The 15197-nt window shown below is 39.6% G+C and overlaps 2 protein-coding genes across 2 annotated transcripts in view; both read left to right on the top strand.

Moving 5' to 3' along the window:
* Positions 1-72: 72 nt before the first annotated feature.
* On the top strand, positions 73-7749 carry dbf4 (DBF4-CDC7 kinase regulatory subunit). The gene is made up of 13 exons (XM_069142817.1): positions 73-223; positions 371-494; positions 987-1156; positions 3056-3259; positions 3382-3432; positions 3516-3585; positions 3714-3790; positions 3925-3970; positions 4087-4132; positions 4223-4348; positions 4939-5053; positions 6005-6120; positions 6276-7749. Exons 2-13 carry the CDS (start codon positions 398-400, stop codon positions 7099-7101), a joined length of 1944 nt encoding a protein of 647 aa, XP_068998918.1. The 5' UTR covers positions 73-223; positions 371-397; the 3' UTR covers positions 7102-7749.
* Positions 7750-10031: 2282 nt separating this feature from the next.
* The window catches only part of adam22 (ADAM metallopeptidase domain 22), a 58783-nt gene continuing 53617 nt past the window's right edge, over positions 10032-15197 (top strand). Inside the window, exons 1-3 of the mRNA XM_069142814.1 lie at positions 10032-10493; positions 10804-10970; positions 14367-14443. Of these exons, the coding sequence (XP_068998915.1) occupies positions 10397-10493; positions 10804-10970; positions 14367-14443 (341 nt within the window). The 5' untranslated portion in view covers positions 10032-10396. The remainder of the gene's footprint in view (positions 10494-10803; positions 10971-14366; positions 14444-15197) is intronic.

The raw sequence follows: 15197 nt of genomic DNA, 5'->3' as shown, positions 1-15197 counted from the left end.
CTGGCAGCGCAGACGCTGTCTCCCGGATTTAAAGCGGGAAAAAAAAAAGAGATGTCGAAGTTTAACTGCGGCTGATTGAACTGTTGTCAAATCACTCTTTGGACTAAAAAAAAACAAAACATACGACGAAAGCTCGTTTATCGACGTTAGCTCATGAAACCATGTGAGCAAAGGGACTAACCGGCGAAAGCGGTGTGTCCGCTGGAGAAACCGGATTCAGAAAGTACGTTTATTTTACATTTAAGACGGTTTAAATATGACGTATTTACAGCAAAAGTAACGTCACATTTTCCAATTAGTACAAATGACACCTTTTGTTTTGCTGCACTGTTTATCTTTGTAAATAACTCCCGTCTTTGTTTACACACAGGAAGACAAATAAGGACTTTCATGGGGTATGTTGACTCGAGACAGGAGGGCAAGAAAAACGCTTTTCTCGATGAACGAGAATACGATGAAGCCCAAACAGAGACACGCAGGACCTGACTGTGAAGGTACTTCAATGTTTATGTCCGTGTTACACTCACTTCACTTTTTAAACGGCTGAATCCATAACGGGGTTTTACAACGCTCATGATTTGTTTTCCGGATTTGTCAGCTGTAAATATGCTCTTGAATACTAGAAAAAAAAAAGGCACTTTTTTTTAATTTTTTTTTACCGAGGTCAAAAAAGTGAACTAATCGTCTTGGGATTTGTTCAACTATAATTTGTCCTTTTTAAAGGGCTGACGTCCTTAACCCTCAAACCGTTGATTCAGATAAGGACAAACTTATCAAGTTAAATCATTTTCTTTTAAACATATTCTTCAGTATGTTGTATTTATGTTTATATATTTTATTTGATCACAACAATTTATCGACCAGTTTGTAAAATCAACGGGTTGATTTGTGATGATTCAGTTACAACTGAGTAACTTAATATTTACCGTGGGCCTTGTCTTTGTCCCTATCGCTCATCCTGTGACTGTAATGATTTGTCTTTTTAGGAAACGGTGGAAACACGGTTGATAAGACATCACTAACCCAGGCAAAGCAAACATCACAAGTGCCCTCTCCTGGGCTCGTCAAACCTTTTGCTGGGAAAGTGATTTACCTGGACCTCCCGTCAAACAGAGCTACAGAGACATTGGAGAGTGACATCAAAGAGCTGGGAGGGGTGAGACAACATCATGCTTGGGCCCCCTTTTTTTTTTTTTTTTTTTTTTTTTTTTCCTGACTGTGTGAAACTTAAAATTTATTTTATGACAGCTTTACACATGTCTGATTAAGATATGTAGATTTGTTGCAGAGTTAATCACAAACAAATAATATAATATTGTCATATTTTCTGCTCACAATACCGTCCCCATTAAGCTTTTCCTTTGCTTTCTCCTCTGTAATTATAACAGACTGACTCATTTGTTTTGTAGCATTAAATTATTGTAGACAGACATAATTTAGCCCTTGAACTTTGATGATTCTACATCTTCATTATGATGATTGCAGTAAGATACTGTCGCTGAGGGTTGTTTGAATATTGTCAGTATCATGGGCAATACAATATGTAAATTTTGGTTTTGATAATTGTGAAATCAGATGCAATATAACTCTTTTTGTTCCATTTAACCAAACACTTCTTTTCCAATGGTAATTTGCTGGATAAATATAGGCAGCAGTGCAACTTTGCCCGGATAAATGAACTAAAGTTGGTCATATATGAATGAGAAACTATTGTATGCAAATGTAAACAGCACTACAACTCTGACCTGGCATTTAATGTCGGGTTTTTCCCTGAGAGGTTTCTAGGCTTTGTGTTATGAACGTGTTTCAATCAGTATAAAACATGTTGGATATCCAGCACTGTGAGACACTGCTCACTTAAATCTGTGCTCTGCTTTTGTTACTCTGGAAGAATTTGCTGTGAAGGTCTACGGACCTGTTCGCATGTGACATTAACATTCATCGTGAGTGATTCAATCATGAGTGCTTTTGTACGTCATTTCACACCCGGCGTGACGGCGTGTCTCGAGGGACCACACGTGATCGATTGCACGTCTTCACTCATTATGCAAATAGACACATTCATCACGTAAATATGTAAGCATGTAAATAAATGGGAGGAAATAGGACTGGAGCCAGCAGTTAATTAACAAAATGAGACATGCGTGTGTACTTACGCCTCTTTTTAATTAATGCGTCGTCAATTCGCCGACTTAGTTCGCCTCTGTAAATTATTACTGTCAGATGTTTTACCAACATTTTAGGTGCTCATTTAAGAAATACAATTAATCATCTTATATCCAAATTGCCCAATTTCTGTTCCATTGTGAGGCACAACAGGATTAAAAAGCGCTATGCATATACACATTATTATAATGATGATAATCTAGATCTGTCGGAAAGCCTTCAGACCTCTGACCTGATACTGCATTTATGAAATAGTCTATTGTGGGTAAATATTTTCACATTATAAAAATGGCATGGATGCACAACAAAAGTTGAAAATTATTCTTAAAACATGTTATGTGGGAAAATGTACATTTCTGAACACTACAGGTTTCTAATTTTCAATCTGAACCCTGTCATGCGAGGCAAACCAAAAAAAGAAGAAAAGAACCCAGAAGAGACTTTGGTCAAACTGGCCTCAGGGAGACAGCCTCTGTCTTTATTAACAAAACGGCTGCTTTATATCCGACCAGTTCAGTTTGCATGGAAATCTTTCCTACTTTCTGTACTGTTCAGCGTCACAGATATTCATTTTGTTGCTTACTGCAAAAGATGTTCGCTGAGTTTGGTGGTCCTACAAGGACACATTTGTGTCCAGACTGTTAAAAGAACACAAAATGTAGTCTGATTGTTAAAAGCAATTAGACCACCTCCAACTGTGGTCGGAGCGATCGGATATCAGTGCGTCTTGGGTGTTGACACATGTAGAGCTGTCCACTTGAGATGGGATCATCCGGGCTTCATTTTATTGCCAGATGTGAAGGGGGCCAATTTGACTTAAATATGCAAACACACATTCATAGATTTTATCTAAACATTTTTTTCTGTCTTTCCCTTGTTTGTCACTCAGACTGTTGAGAAGTTTTTCAGTAAGGAGATTAGGTATCTGGTATCGAACAAGCGGGAGGCTCGATATGTGCACTGCCTCAGACAGGACTCTCCTGTCCCAAGTCCGGACTCCGGACAGAGTTCACCGCAGCCTCGGTCAAACTCACACCGCCCTGTCAGCCGTTGGGACAACCTCAAGAACCGGCCTCAGGCCCAAACAGACACGGTGAGTTCATATTTCATCAATCATAATGCAAATATGTTTTTAGGTTTATTTTGCGTGAGTGCTTTTTTCTTGTTAATTGTTTATTTAGGCATTAATATGCTTAATTTTCTGTTGCTTTGCAGTTTGTCACAAGTCGAGGGAAGTCTTTGGTGGAGAGAGTCGTGAAAGAGCAGGTCGGTAAAGTCAACACTATTGATATTAACTAACTTTAACTAACTTCTCTCTTCTGTGCTAATACTTGTTTGTGTGTTTTTAGGAGAGGTTACAAATAAACAAGATCCTGTCAAATGCTCTGGAGTGGGGTGTGAAAATCCTCTACATAGATGGTATGTTGCACATTTCTATCAATTCCTTTTTTACTTCAACCATATTTTACATTGTTTGAATTTGTGCTGTGCGTTAAATATTATTTAATTTTGGTTTGACTTATTATAGTTTTATTATTTTGTTGCAGATGTACTAGCATATGTTCAGAAGAAAAAAAAGATCATCAGCAGCCAGGTTCCTGCGACCACTGCTGTCAAAACACGTGTGAGTTTATGGGCTGAAATACTTAAATGCATTATTTGAAAAATGAAATAATATTATTTGGATTATTATCTTAAAAGTAGTTGTTTTAACGTTGTTAAATTTTTTAAAAGTTGTTTTTCTGTCATTCTTAATAGGTCAAAGCTGAGTCTGCAGCAAAGCAAGGATTTCATAAAGGCAAAGGTAGATGTCTCATCTGGGACTACACACGTTTTCTGAGATGATGTACCCATTAGTCAACCTTTTTATTTTCTTGTTGCTCTTTAAACACATGCTCACATGTAAGATGTTTGTTCCAGGGGGCCGGATCAGTAAACCTTTCATCAAGGTTGAGGATTCAAGCAAGTAAGAGACCATCAAACAAAAGACCCTGATGCCCATCTACTGTCTTTGATATTGTTTATGGACTGTAAAATGATTCTTTTCTGTTGTCAGACACTACCGTCCAATCTGCCTCACGATGCCAAACATGCCAGAGTTCAACCTGAGGACTGTTGCTCCCTGTAGTCCCTTCTTTGTTGAGGAAAAGGATCCTCCTGGAAACAGACAGCGGGGACAAAGGTATGGTGCTTCATCGGCAACTTACTTTTTGAATACCTCTCAACGAGTATTTACGTGGTGGATACAGTTAACATATCTTAACCAATATCCCTTTACATTTGACTAAAATTAGCAACAAAACTTACTTTTACACCTATCCCCCTTTTGTCTGTTGTTTGCATGCTTGTATGCCTGATCTTGTGCTTCCAACTCTGTATGGTGAAGCTAAAGACAACTAACTAATGAACTAACGTACTAATATACTCGTGCTAAGTAACGTACTAAGTAACATACTAACTAACAAACAAATGTGTTTACGTACCAACGAACCAACCAACCAACCACCGTACTAACGTACTAACTAATGTGCTCAGTAATGAACTAGTATACAAATGTATAAACAGGATGATATGTTTGGTTTATTGTTCAAATTTAAGCTATTCAACAGAATTTAAAGTTCGATGTGTTTGAAAAGTGCTTAACTGCACTATTTGAAATGGTACTGCTGAAGTCCCTCACCAAGACTGAATGAAAATATATCAAAATGCAGAAATCCAAAACTGTTTTCATTTTATTTGATTTGCCAACCCTCTGGTCTCCTCCGGGAATAGAGGTGTGAAAGCCTCAGCCAGTGAGGAGAAAGCTCATAACCGAAAGAAGAACAGAGACAAGAAACGAGGTGGCTACTGCGAATGCTGCGTGATGAAATACGACAACCTCACAGCGGTAAGTTATCACATTTGTAAACGCAGCACAATGCGTATGAGTTTTAGATCCTGCTGTTTTTAAGTCACTGAACTGCCCTCTCTGTCTTTATTTTGAAAGACTAAGGGAGGCATTCTTAAGCTGCTTTTTTTTCTTTTTAATAAGCAAAATTATAATTTTGGTCACAGCGTCTGAACTTAATCAGAGTTGATAGATAGCTGTAGCCTACATTAAAGCAGTCTGAAGGCGTAATGATCACTTCACTGCTCAGTTAATGAAAACAGCTGTATTATTCTGTGTTTTTATCCTCAATTGTATACACAAGTGTGACAGCATTTTCATCAAAGTACAGATTTGCTTAGGTTTAATTTTGCTGCTATTTGTTAGGGTGTAATGGATTTATATTAAATGACAAACTCAGCAGGGCGTAAACTCACAAATACTATTGAATTCTAGTCAGTCAGTAATCCAAGTTTTATTATATAGAGCAGTGTTACATGTTCAATCTCTGAAAAGGAAATTTAACATTTAAAATTGCAGATATATCAACTTGACATGAGTGATTATGTGTTAATACATATTGTATGTAGACTATTGTAGTCGTTTCACTTTAATTCAGCTTCGCTCTGCAACCACATTCAATTATAATTGCATGCAAGATGAACTGTGTCAAATAAATCGTTTAATTGTTCAGAAAAATAACCACGCTTATGTGTAATTGTTGTCTATCTGCGTCCGACAACAAGTGGAGAGTGCTGATGGTGCTTTAACGTAATCATGGAAACGGTGTTAATTGTCAACGTCTAAATTGCTCTATTAGTTCGCTCATTAAATTGCTTTCATTCACTGTTAAGTTTTTGTGGCACGAGCTTAAAAAAAGGACGTTTTTTTTGTATGAAGGTTCTTGTTCAGTAGAGAGGGTTGTGTGCTCAGTGGCCTTCGATGGACTTTAACTGTGCAGTTTTTCTTCAGCATCTGCGGAGTGAACGTCACAAGGCTTTCTCGAAGAGTGACAAATACTTGGTGTTGGACAGGCTGGTTTCAGCCATGCACTGCAACTTCATGCACATCAAAACTAAAGTCAAAAGGTAATTATTTTGTTTTTTCTTTGAATTATCCATTTATAAAAGTTGTAAGAAAAGATAAATGTAAACTTAGCTTTCACTACCCGTTGTCTTGTCTGTTTGTTTTGAACTTTTTATTCCAATCTGCTAACATCACATTTTTCTTTGATTCCCTTCAGATCAAAGTGCAGTGTTTCCTCTGTTGTGGTTGTTCCTGGACCCTGTGGGAAAACTGATCTGAGGCACAAGGGAGATCTTGATCCTTCAGACACTGTTAAAGAGGAGGAGCACCGGACTGTTGATGGGTGCGAGGGACTGGATTCAGGATACAATAAAGAAATCAGATCAGCACCTGGCTCTGCTTCACCGACTCGCAGAGAGCGCGACTGGAGGAACTCTAATACCTACTTGGACAAATCCAAGCACAAATCTCTCGCACGTAAATGGGCGTGCAGACAGAATTCCTTGACTTCTGGGGTACACAAGGCTGAGCAGTCTCAACTTCCTGAGTGTAAGTTGGAAACAGCTCCCTCTAGAGGTGAATATCTGCCCTCTTTTCCCTCCAGAGTTTCTCAGGTCGACCTGGTGGAGCAAATACCTCACAAAGACGTAAAGAGCTCAACCTCTCACTCCCATAATATGAACATACAGAATACAGCTTCTTCAAAACACTTCAATGCTACGGCAAATGAACAAGAAGTGTCTGGTATTAACAAGGACACGCTGTTGTTTGAGGCCATTCGGGATAGAAACGTACTGCCAGAGAGAGCAAGGAGAAAAAGACTCTCGGAGACGGAAGAAGTTATTCCTCCTGCACAAGGCTTTTCTCCGGTCCGGAAAATTCAGAGGAGGATCAGAATTTATAAGCACAAAAGACGAAAAGTGGACTTAAATGTTGAACGTTTAAAGCCAAGAGACGTTTCTGAAAAACCTGTTCTGACACTCTGGCAGCTTTTTCAGTCTAGTGATAACATGGATGTGGAGTTTCATGGATTTGAGGACTAGGAAAGGACCAAAAAACTAAAAGGATAAACTGTACACTCTGCGCCATGGACCTTTCAAGCTTTTAAGTATATGGTGTCTTTAGATACATGTTAAAAAAGTGGAATGATTTATGCACTTGCTTATTTTGTTTTATGAAACATATCAGCTTTTAACATTAACACTTTAAAATGTATAGCTTTTGACATTATGCACAGCATTTCTTTTTCTTTTTCTGCAAATGTTTAGTGACATTGCATTTATTTGGCATATTGATTCTAAACCCTACACAATTTGAATTGAAATTGAAGGATTTTAATTAAAACTGCAACATTTCCCTCAGTAAAATCTGATATATGTAGGACATGTTGTTTCCTTTTAGTTTATGACTTGAAGTCCTCTTTGTTCCCTCTACATATCGGTTTGCTCAAGGCTTAAAGATTACTCTGCACCTCATCTGGTTCTCTCGATCTTCATTTCCTTCGTAATGGATATATATTTAGTAAGACAAATCAGTAACTAATAATAGCCAAGTTGCAACACTCTTGAAACTGCTCCATTAGACATTCTTTATTCTTTAGTTTGAAACAGAGGATTTGTCAATGTGTTACTGTATTTTTCAAAAACTGACCGTACAGTAATGTCACAATGCTGATACCTTTTGTTGGCACTTGGAAAATCGATTAAATATGTTTGTGTGAATGGATTTTTACAGAAAGCTTTACTTTCATTGTATATCTTTTCCCCTGAATATGGAGTATGCAGTTAAAGGACAAACATGGAGAAAAAGGAAGCTTCATAACGGTAATCTCGAGACGGATGACTTGAATCTTCCCAGACATGGGGAACTTATACTATTAATATATACTTTTTGTAAATGTGTGTTTTTAATGTGAACGACCTGCAAGTTGAATTTGTGGTATTAAGAATTTTGTGACATTTTAGGATCCTAAGTGCTTTTTCTGATGCATTAGCTACGCTTCTCCCTTTCCATTTCCATTTAGAGCATTAGCATAGTGCTCTGTTTCTCCCTCACAGCTCTCAAATGGATGCACTGGGTCAAATGGGAGTCTGTGTCGCTGGCATTAAGAATATGAGCGTCAATATGTTTCTCGGGTACAAGCATCGTAATGCTGCAAATACGAGTGCTGCTGAAGCAGACATAGTCATCCTTCTTCTGTCATACAGAACACTGCTTTATCATCAGAGGGCACAAACGTTACCTTCGTCATGCATTTTATGCCTGCTTGATTTTAGCAAATTTGAGCTTGTCACGTGTACCAGATTTAGCATACACATTGGCTAAATACTACCAAATTGCTGTAAAGGCTATACACTTTTGAAACCGTGTCATCATGACATTGTCAACCAGAGGGCAGTGAGGAGCTTATTTTTCAACTATAATGTCTTACTCGGCACACAACTTTGCAAGAATGTATTCATAATCATTTTGAATAGTCGTTATCAAAAAGTATTTGTTGCTGTTGTTTATATACAAAAACGCCATAGTCATTTTTTTTATTATTTTTTTTTTTTTTTAAAGTTTAATTATTATTGTTGTAGTATTGGCCTCAAAAATCCAGCCTTTTAGCCTCTACCTGTTTAATATTTGAATATTTACTGCAATAACCTGCAGGAAATCTCTTCTGAAGGGCGACTGATTCTGTAAATAATTGATACATTTAAATAAGAATGTAAATGCATACATTGACACTTATTTAATCCGATTTTATACAGCAGGCCTGTCAATGTGTTCATACAGCTAAACAAAACACTGTAGGCTTGCATGGGTTAAGCTTTGTTTCCCCTGCATTTAGTGTATTAGCATAGTGCCCCTGTTCTCTCTCACTGCTCTCAAATGGATTCTCTGGGTCAAAGTCTGCCAAAAAAAACTAAACGGGAGCATCAATGTGTTCTGAGCTAAAAGCAATACTGCAAATAAGATAAAAACACTGCTGAATGGAGGCATTATAATCATCGTTGCTGCTCTCATACAAATACCCTGAAGTCACTGTGTCACTGTCATAGTGCACAAACTGTATCTTTCTCATACATATTATACCTGCCATTCCTCAAACTAATCACATTAAAGACCGACCCATTATCTATTCTTGTTTATCTATGGTTGTATTGGCTGGAACTTATAGACAAAGACAACTGTTCCCTCTCAAACAAGCAGACATGGCGAGAATATGGAGACATTATGCATAAAGGCCTCTGCTTTGGGTGGCTGGGCTATAGTCTGAAATATTAGTGCTCCATAAAGTAAACTGCTTTTTATAACATCATGAATGTATCACTCGATATGATCTTTGGTTGAAATCTGAAATAGCTGCAGTAAATTGCTTTTAAAAAATATAAAAATTGGGGAAAGTTTCTCCCAGACTTGGGTGGCTGTTTTCAACATGTTCGCTGGCTGTACAATCTTCAGAGTTATGTGGCCTATTGTGCCAAATTGTGTTATTGTGCTATTGTGTTAAACTCTTGCCCCAGAATCCCACCAGTTCTGAAATAAGATCCCTTCTCATCAGTTTATTAACTCTTGGCATATTTGCTGGGTGGCTCTGGAGTAGGTCCTCACTGGTCTATGTTTAAGTAATGGGAAAGTATAGCAGCACAAGAAGGAATACGTTCAAGATATGAAGAAAAAAACTCCCAGGTTTGTTGATGAAATTGTTAAATGTCACATGACTTGAGAGGAGCGTTTTTGTTACAGCCCTAATAAGAGGATACCAATTATTTTATTAAAAACAATACCACACAGAAACATTGCTATTTTCGCATTTATATTTGGGTGGGGGAGGGGATTTGGCTTTTTGGAGCCCTGACAGATGATGGAGTGAGTCATGATAATAATAACAGGCAGGAATGGCGCTCCTGCGGTAACACTAAGGAGCTTCCATTTCCTCCTAGTCGGTCCAGTCGGCGGAAGACCGGGCCCGCAGTTTTTCCTCCATCCTGCCTCCGCTCATATTTATGCATAAGGCGTTTCTGCAGTGAGCCGCTGGACATTGATGGGTTTTAAGGAGGTGTCCCCAGTCCTCCCTCCCTCCCTCCCTCTCTGTCCCCCTCTCTGTCTCCCTCTCTGACTCTCTCTCCCCGCCGTGCCTCCTCCGTGCGGCTGATCCGCGGGGTCTCGGTGCGCTCAGACGCGCTCGGCGTTCATACTCTTAAGCAACCCGATGGCCCCCCATCAGTGGGACTGCACTAACCAGACGATCAGCCCGGGCTTCAAGCTCCCCTAGCGAAGGCAGGACCCTGAGAGCCTTCTCCTGGAATACCGCATTGTTTATCATTTCCAAGCAGAGAGAGAAAGGTGATGATGCTGATGATGCGCCCGCGATGGTGGATTTCCCTTTTGTGCGTCTATGGATTGATGCACGTCGGTCACCAGAGCAGCCCTAATGCCCAAAACGGTAACTGATACTATTTTGGATATTCAATTAATTATTATAGAGAAGATAACGCGTTAAATCATTATCAAAAGGCCGGTGTTTATTTAAAAACAACAACAACAACAAAAAAAAAACATTGCCTCGCCTTCTTCATGATCCAGTAGCAAAAAATATGCACGTAGCTTATAGCTGTTTCATGTTATCAAAGGAAATGGGATCAAGCGACATTTCAGATGTTTGTAATGAATGTGTTTCTATCACACTTCTATCACTGATTTCCGCACGGAGGAACATGCGGGTAATGAAATCGGTGTTTTCCTCTCTGTTGCAGGAGACGCCTTGTCGAGCTTGAAGGCTCTTCGTGATGCAGGCAGGTTTGTCGGGAAGGAGGACACGGTGCCTCTCCGCCTTCTCTACAGCAGGCACAACCACAGCCAGATCACACAGGATGAGCTCAGCACCAGGGTAAAGGACATCACCGGCCCCAGTTCCTCGCAGGTACACGGTGTTTTCATGTTGCCAGGGTGGAGAGAGGAATGTCCGCATGGGGGACGTGTGAGCTGGAAAGATGCCTTCTGAAGACATCTCTCTGTTTACAGCTTGTTTATTTTTCATCTATTCATCTCCTCCCCTGCGTGTCCTTAGAGGGGGCGGGTAGGGGGGGGGAATTAACAATTAGTTAATAACTAGTAAAACGGAAAAAACAAACAAACATTGAAACATCTAGACAATAGCAGGCCGCACTAATTGCACTGTCTGCAGGTGCTATATGGGTCATTACTGTATTCAAAACCAATAAAACAGACCATCCCAATTGCTTTGAAATAATCTGCTTGGTGGAAAGACCTCAACTGTTACAGTTTACACTGAGCAAGCTGTACATTTAGGAAATCAACAATAGTCATCTGGTTAACCAAGACAATTAATAATTTGGTGATAACTTGTATCTTGCCTGTTCAGCTGGCTTGCTGTCCCAGCAGCTGTCTCACCTACCTGCTCATATCTTCTCTCCATTAAGCAGCATTTTTACTTGATACATAAATGTAAGTGACCAGATACTAGCTTAGAGAGCCTGATTGACTGGCCCGGCCGATATCAGGAAGTTTTAGCTGGTCACATGTCCACCAATATGAGCATGTATGTTGGGTGATTAGTAACAATAAATTACAGTGGAAAAATGCTAGATAACACTTATGTTTGAGGACATTCAGAAACAGTTAGCATCGTATAGTTTGTCCACCAGAGGGCACTGAAAAAAATATCTTTCAACTATAAAATATCCTATTTACCACTTTGTAACAATTCTTTAATGACAAATTTAAGCTCCATGTACTTAAAGTGTGTTTCTGTTGTTTGTTTGTGTAAAAAATATTATCTTCACGAGATTCATTTAACTCAAATATCATTATTGGCTTTGGTCTCAAGAATCCAGTAAAAATGCAATCTTTCAGGCTCTGCTCGCTGAAGATCTGAATATTAATAATCCGCAGGAAATTTATTCTGAGGAGAGACTGATCCCCTTAAATAATTCATACATTTAAGTATAGATGTTTTTGTTGTTATTTGATGTTATTTTGTACAGTAGGCATGTGTTTGGATGTCAGCCCCTTCATGTAGCCATGTAGGTAGGCTATCATGCATGGGTTAAACCTTTGTTTTGTAGTTTGTTGGACACGATCACCCACAAAATACAAAATCAAAAAGGTGTCAGTAGTTATTAAAAGCCGCAGGTAAGCCAACTAGAGCCATTTGGCCTGCGCCTGTAATAACTGATACAGTGATGTAATAATCCTAATCTCTGTAACTGTGTTCACTGAGTCAGTTCAGTGAAGCAGCGTGTCTGCTGGGTTCCTTTCAAGGGATGAGTCAATTAGCATTGTGCAAACCTGTCATGCGTTTTTAATTTGTATGGCTTAAGCTTGTGTAGGCTAGCCTATTCAGGGCTCAGAGAGTGGAGAGGGATACAGATGGTGGCGGGAAGGTGTTAACCCTTTGTCTCTCTCACACCTCAGACTGAGCTGCAGCCCAATGGGTAAACAAGCGAGCAGGAACCATCTGCCTTCAGATATCATTTTCATATTTTCCTTTTGAAGCTGATACCAATTGCATCGCATGTTTGTAGCACAGGCTTGCTGTGAACTGAATTCTAAAGCAGGGAGACTTCATTTCTGCAGAGCGACTGAATTTAAATTATACCTTCATGTCTCCCTGAGTCGTTAGACCTGTCTGGAGTGAGGTAAAATAAATCTGTAATTCCTGAGTTTACGGCCCATTTATTGAAAATACAACATGCCAACTCATCGCTCCAAAAGAGCTTAAATGCAGGCAGTCACTAATAGCTTCAAAGTTCTTGTAGAGCTGTAAAATGTACATTGCAAGTGAGCAAGAAATCCAGAGGCGAGAGGCGGTGGCATCTTTGATTTGATTCATATTCTGAGTCTATTCTCCAGAGAGTTAAAACTTGTGATGTCACTTGCACAACGTTTGATCAGTTATTGGCTGTTTTTAGATCAACAGCCTAAAAACAAATCTGTCAAATGGCTCTGAAAATGTGTGACACACAGGAAGTTATTTGTAGGCCTCTGTTGCATTGCCTATTTTCAGTCTCAGACACAAACAGCACTGAATGAGCAGTGGGGAGTTCAGCAAAGTGCGCTCATTGTTTTGGTGGAAAAACAAATGCTTCGAGTGGAATCAGTCTGTGTGTCGGTTTGTATGTTTTCCTGTGCACCTCTCTGTGCAGAGCATAGATAGCACTTGCAGTCATACTTCGACAATCATGAGGGGAAAGTCAGGTCTGCTATAAGCCAGAAATCAATGTAAGAAGAGTCAGTGGTGCGCTCTTAATATTGGCCCAGCTCAGCCAAGCTGGAATATGCTTTCATTTCGCACAATTACTGGTACCTCCTCCCATCGTGGATCCAATCTGCCAGATTAGATTTCATCATGTGTGGGGTTGCCATTTGTACGTGCTCACACACACCCACGCACCCTCTTCAATGCTCATGTATGCATTGACCACGCACAGACACACTCCTGCAAACAATAGTCTTTGGTCAGAGGGGACATCATGGGCTAAGGTCATCCTTGGGTGAGCACCAGGGCACTTCCTGAAATGGAAACAAAAAACCCCACAAGCACACCCCTCCTCCCCTCGTTGTCATGTAGTGTCCGATCTGTAAGGAAGGTATCCTGTGGGCCAAGCCTGAGGGGGAGGGGGATTTGTGTTTATGGTCGGTGTTGGGACTCTCCTGGACCTACAGGAATTATTTGTGGGGAGTTCTCATTGACCGAAAGAGTGTGTAATGAAGCCCGTACCAAATGTGGCCAGCGTTTGGGATGAATCAGACCCTCCTCCAGCCAAATCAATCACACACAGTACATGTAGTCAGAGAAGAAATGGTGTGAATTTCCACACGTACTGGCTGATACACAAAAACATGATAACTCAAAAAGATTAATTGATTTCTATGGGTTCAGGAACTTCTATGAATCATTGGCTTTGTGAAACTCTTACGAAATCAATCTGATAAACAAAGAAAGGAATGTGTTGTTGTTTTTTTAAGCCGTAAACCAGAAAATTATGATGTCAACCCCTTAAGTGTGTGTATGTGTCAACGGCTCAAGGAAAACTGTATTCCGGATTTGTAACTCAAGTGTTAAAGTGAGATCCTTTGCATAAATTCAGATTCAGGTGGAGAAGACAGACCTTGATGGCTTAAAGAAAGCCAGTCTTATTCTTATTGTTGATTGGTGCTGAAAAAGACAATGCAGCCATCCATCAATGCAAATGAGAATTGATCTACTGTATGTGTACGAAAAGGAATTCAACCATGAATATAATAATTGTTACCTTTAGTAAAAGTGAATAAGCTGTCTTCTCTGCCTTTTTAGGTGAACCACGTGGCTCAAGCAAGCTTTCAAGTTGACGCTTTTGGAAGAAAATTCATTTTGGATGTGGAACTGAACCAGTGAGTATTACATTATTCAATCTGTCTGTCTGTGACCAGCTGGCTACCTAGCTTTCTGTCTATTAATGGACAGGGAGTAAAGTCATTGGACAAACGAAACTAGTATTTCTCAGCATGTCTTCTTCCTTTGTAACTTTCAAAAACAAAACAATAAAATTGGTGCAAGTGATACATCTAAATAATATTACTTCATTGTTAACTTATCGGTTGAAATAATTTCAGCAGGAGTCATATGTCCTTCTCTCAAGCTGAATAACACCTTTGAGCAGAAATTCACATTATGTTCTTGTTTAGTGTAAATCCCCAAGTACACACTGCACATAAAACAAGTTTTGGTCTTTGTGGTGCTGCTGGACAGAAGTCATATTTTCCTGCTGTTTATTGCCTGTTTTTGAGAACACACTCAGCACATATATATCTACTGTTGGTGTATGCCAAAGTAAGCTGGTCTATGAGTGAATATATATGTATCTTTGTGTTTTTGTTAGTGTGTGTGCGCTTGTATGTCTGCAGCGTCTCAGTTATTGTGTGTTTGCGTGCGTGATTTGGCGGTTCTTTCATAATAGCAAGTGATTTACGGTAAAGGCTGGAGCACTGTCCTGTCAGACACTGATATCGATCACCGCTGTGCTGATGGAAAGTGAACTCCTCTCTCTCCTTATTTGTGCTGTCCTTCTTACTCTGTCTCTCGCAGTCTTTTTGCCCTCTACCTTTTTCTACTTTTTTTCCCCCCACAATGACTCATTTTCACATC

Source organism: Embiotoca jacksoni, unplaced genomic scaffold, assembly GCF_022577435.1.
Source record: "Embiotoca jacksoni isolate LCO1_2020_lvr unplaced genomic scaffold, fEmbJac1.0.p SCAF_11, whole genome shotgun sequence".
Lineage (NCBI taxonomy): Eukaryota > Metazoa > Chordata > Actinopteri > Embiotocidae > Embiotoca > Embiotoca jacksoni.
Note: the sequence above shows the minus strand (reverse complement) of the source record. Positions and strands in the feature narration are given on the sequence as shown.

What these genes read in the sequence shown, in the direction of transcription:
- dbf4 (XM_069142817.1), top strand. Translation starts at nt 398, where the DNA reads ATGTTGACTCGAGACAGGAGGGCAAGAAAAACGCTTTTCTCGATGAAC. An exon ending in CTCAGGCCCAAACAGACACG is followed by an intron (nt 3,260 to 3,381) that starts GTGAGTTCATAT and finishes GTTGCTTTGCAG; the next exon opens with TTTGTCACAAGTCGAGGGAA. An exon ending in AGGATTTCATAAAGGCAAAG is followed by an intron (nt 3,971 to 4,086) that starts GTAGATGTCTCA and finishes TGTTTGTTCCAG; the next exon opens with GGGGCCGGATCAGTAAACCT.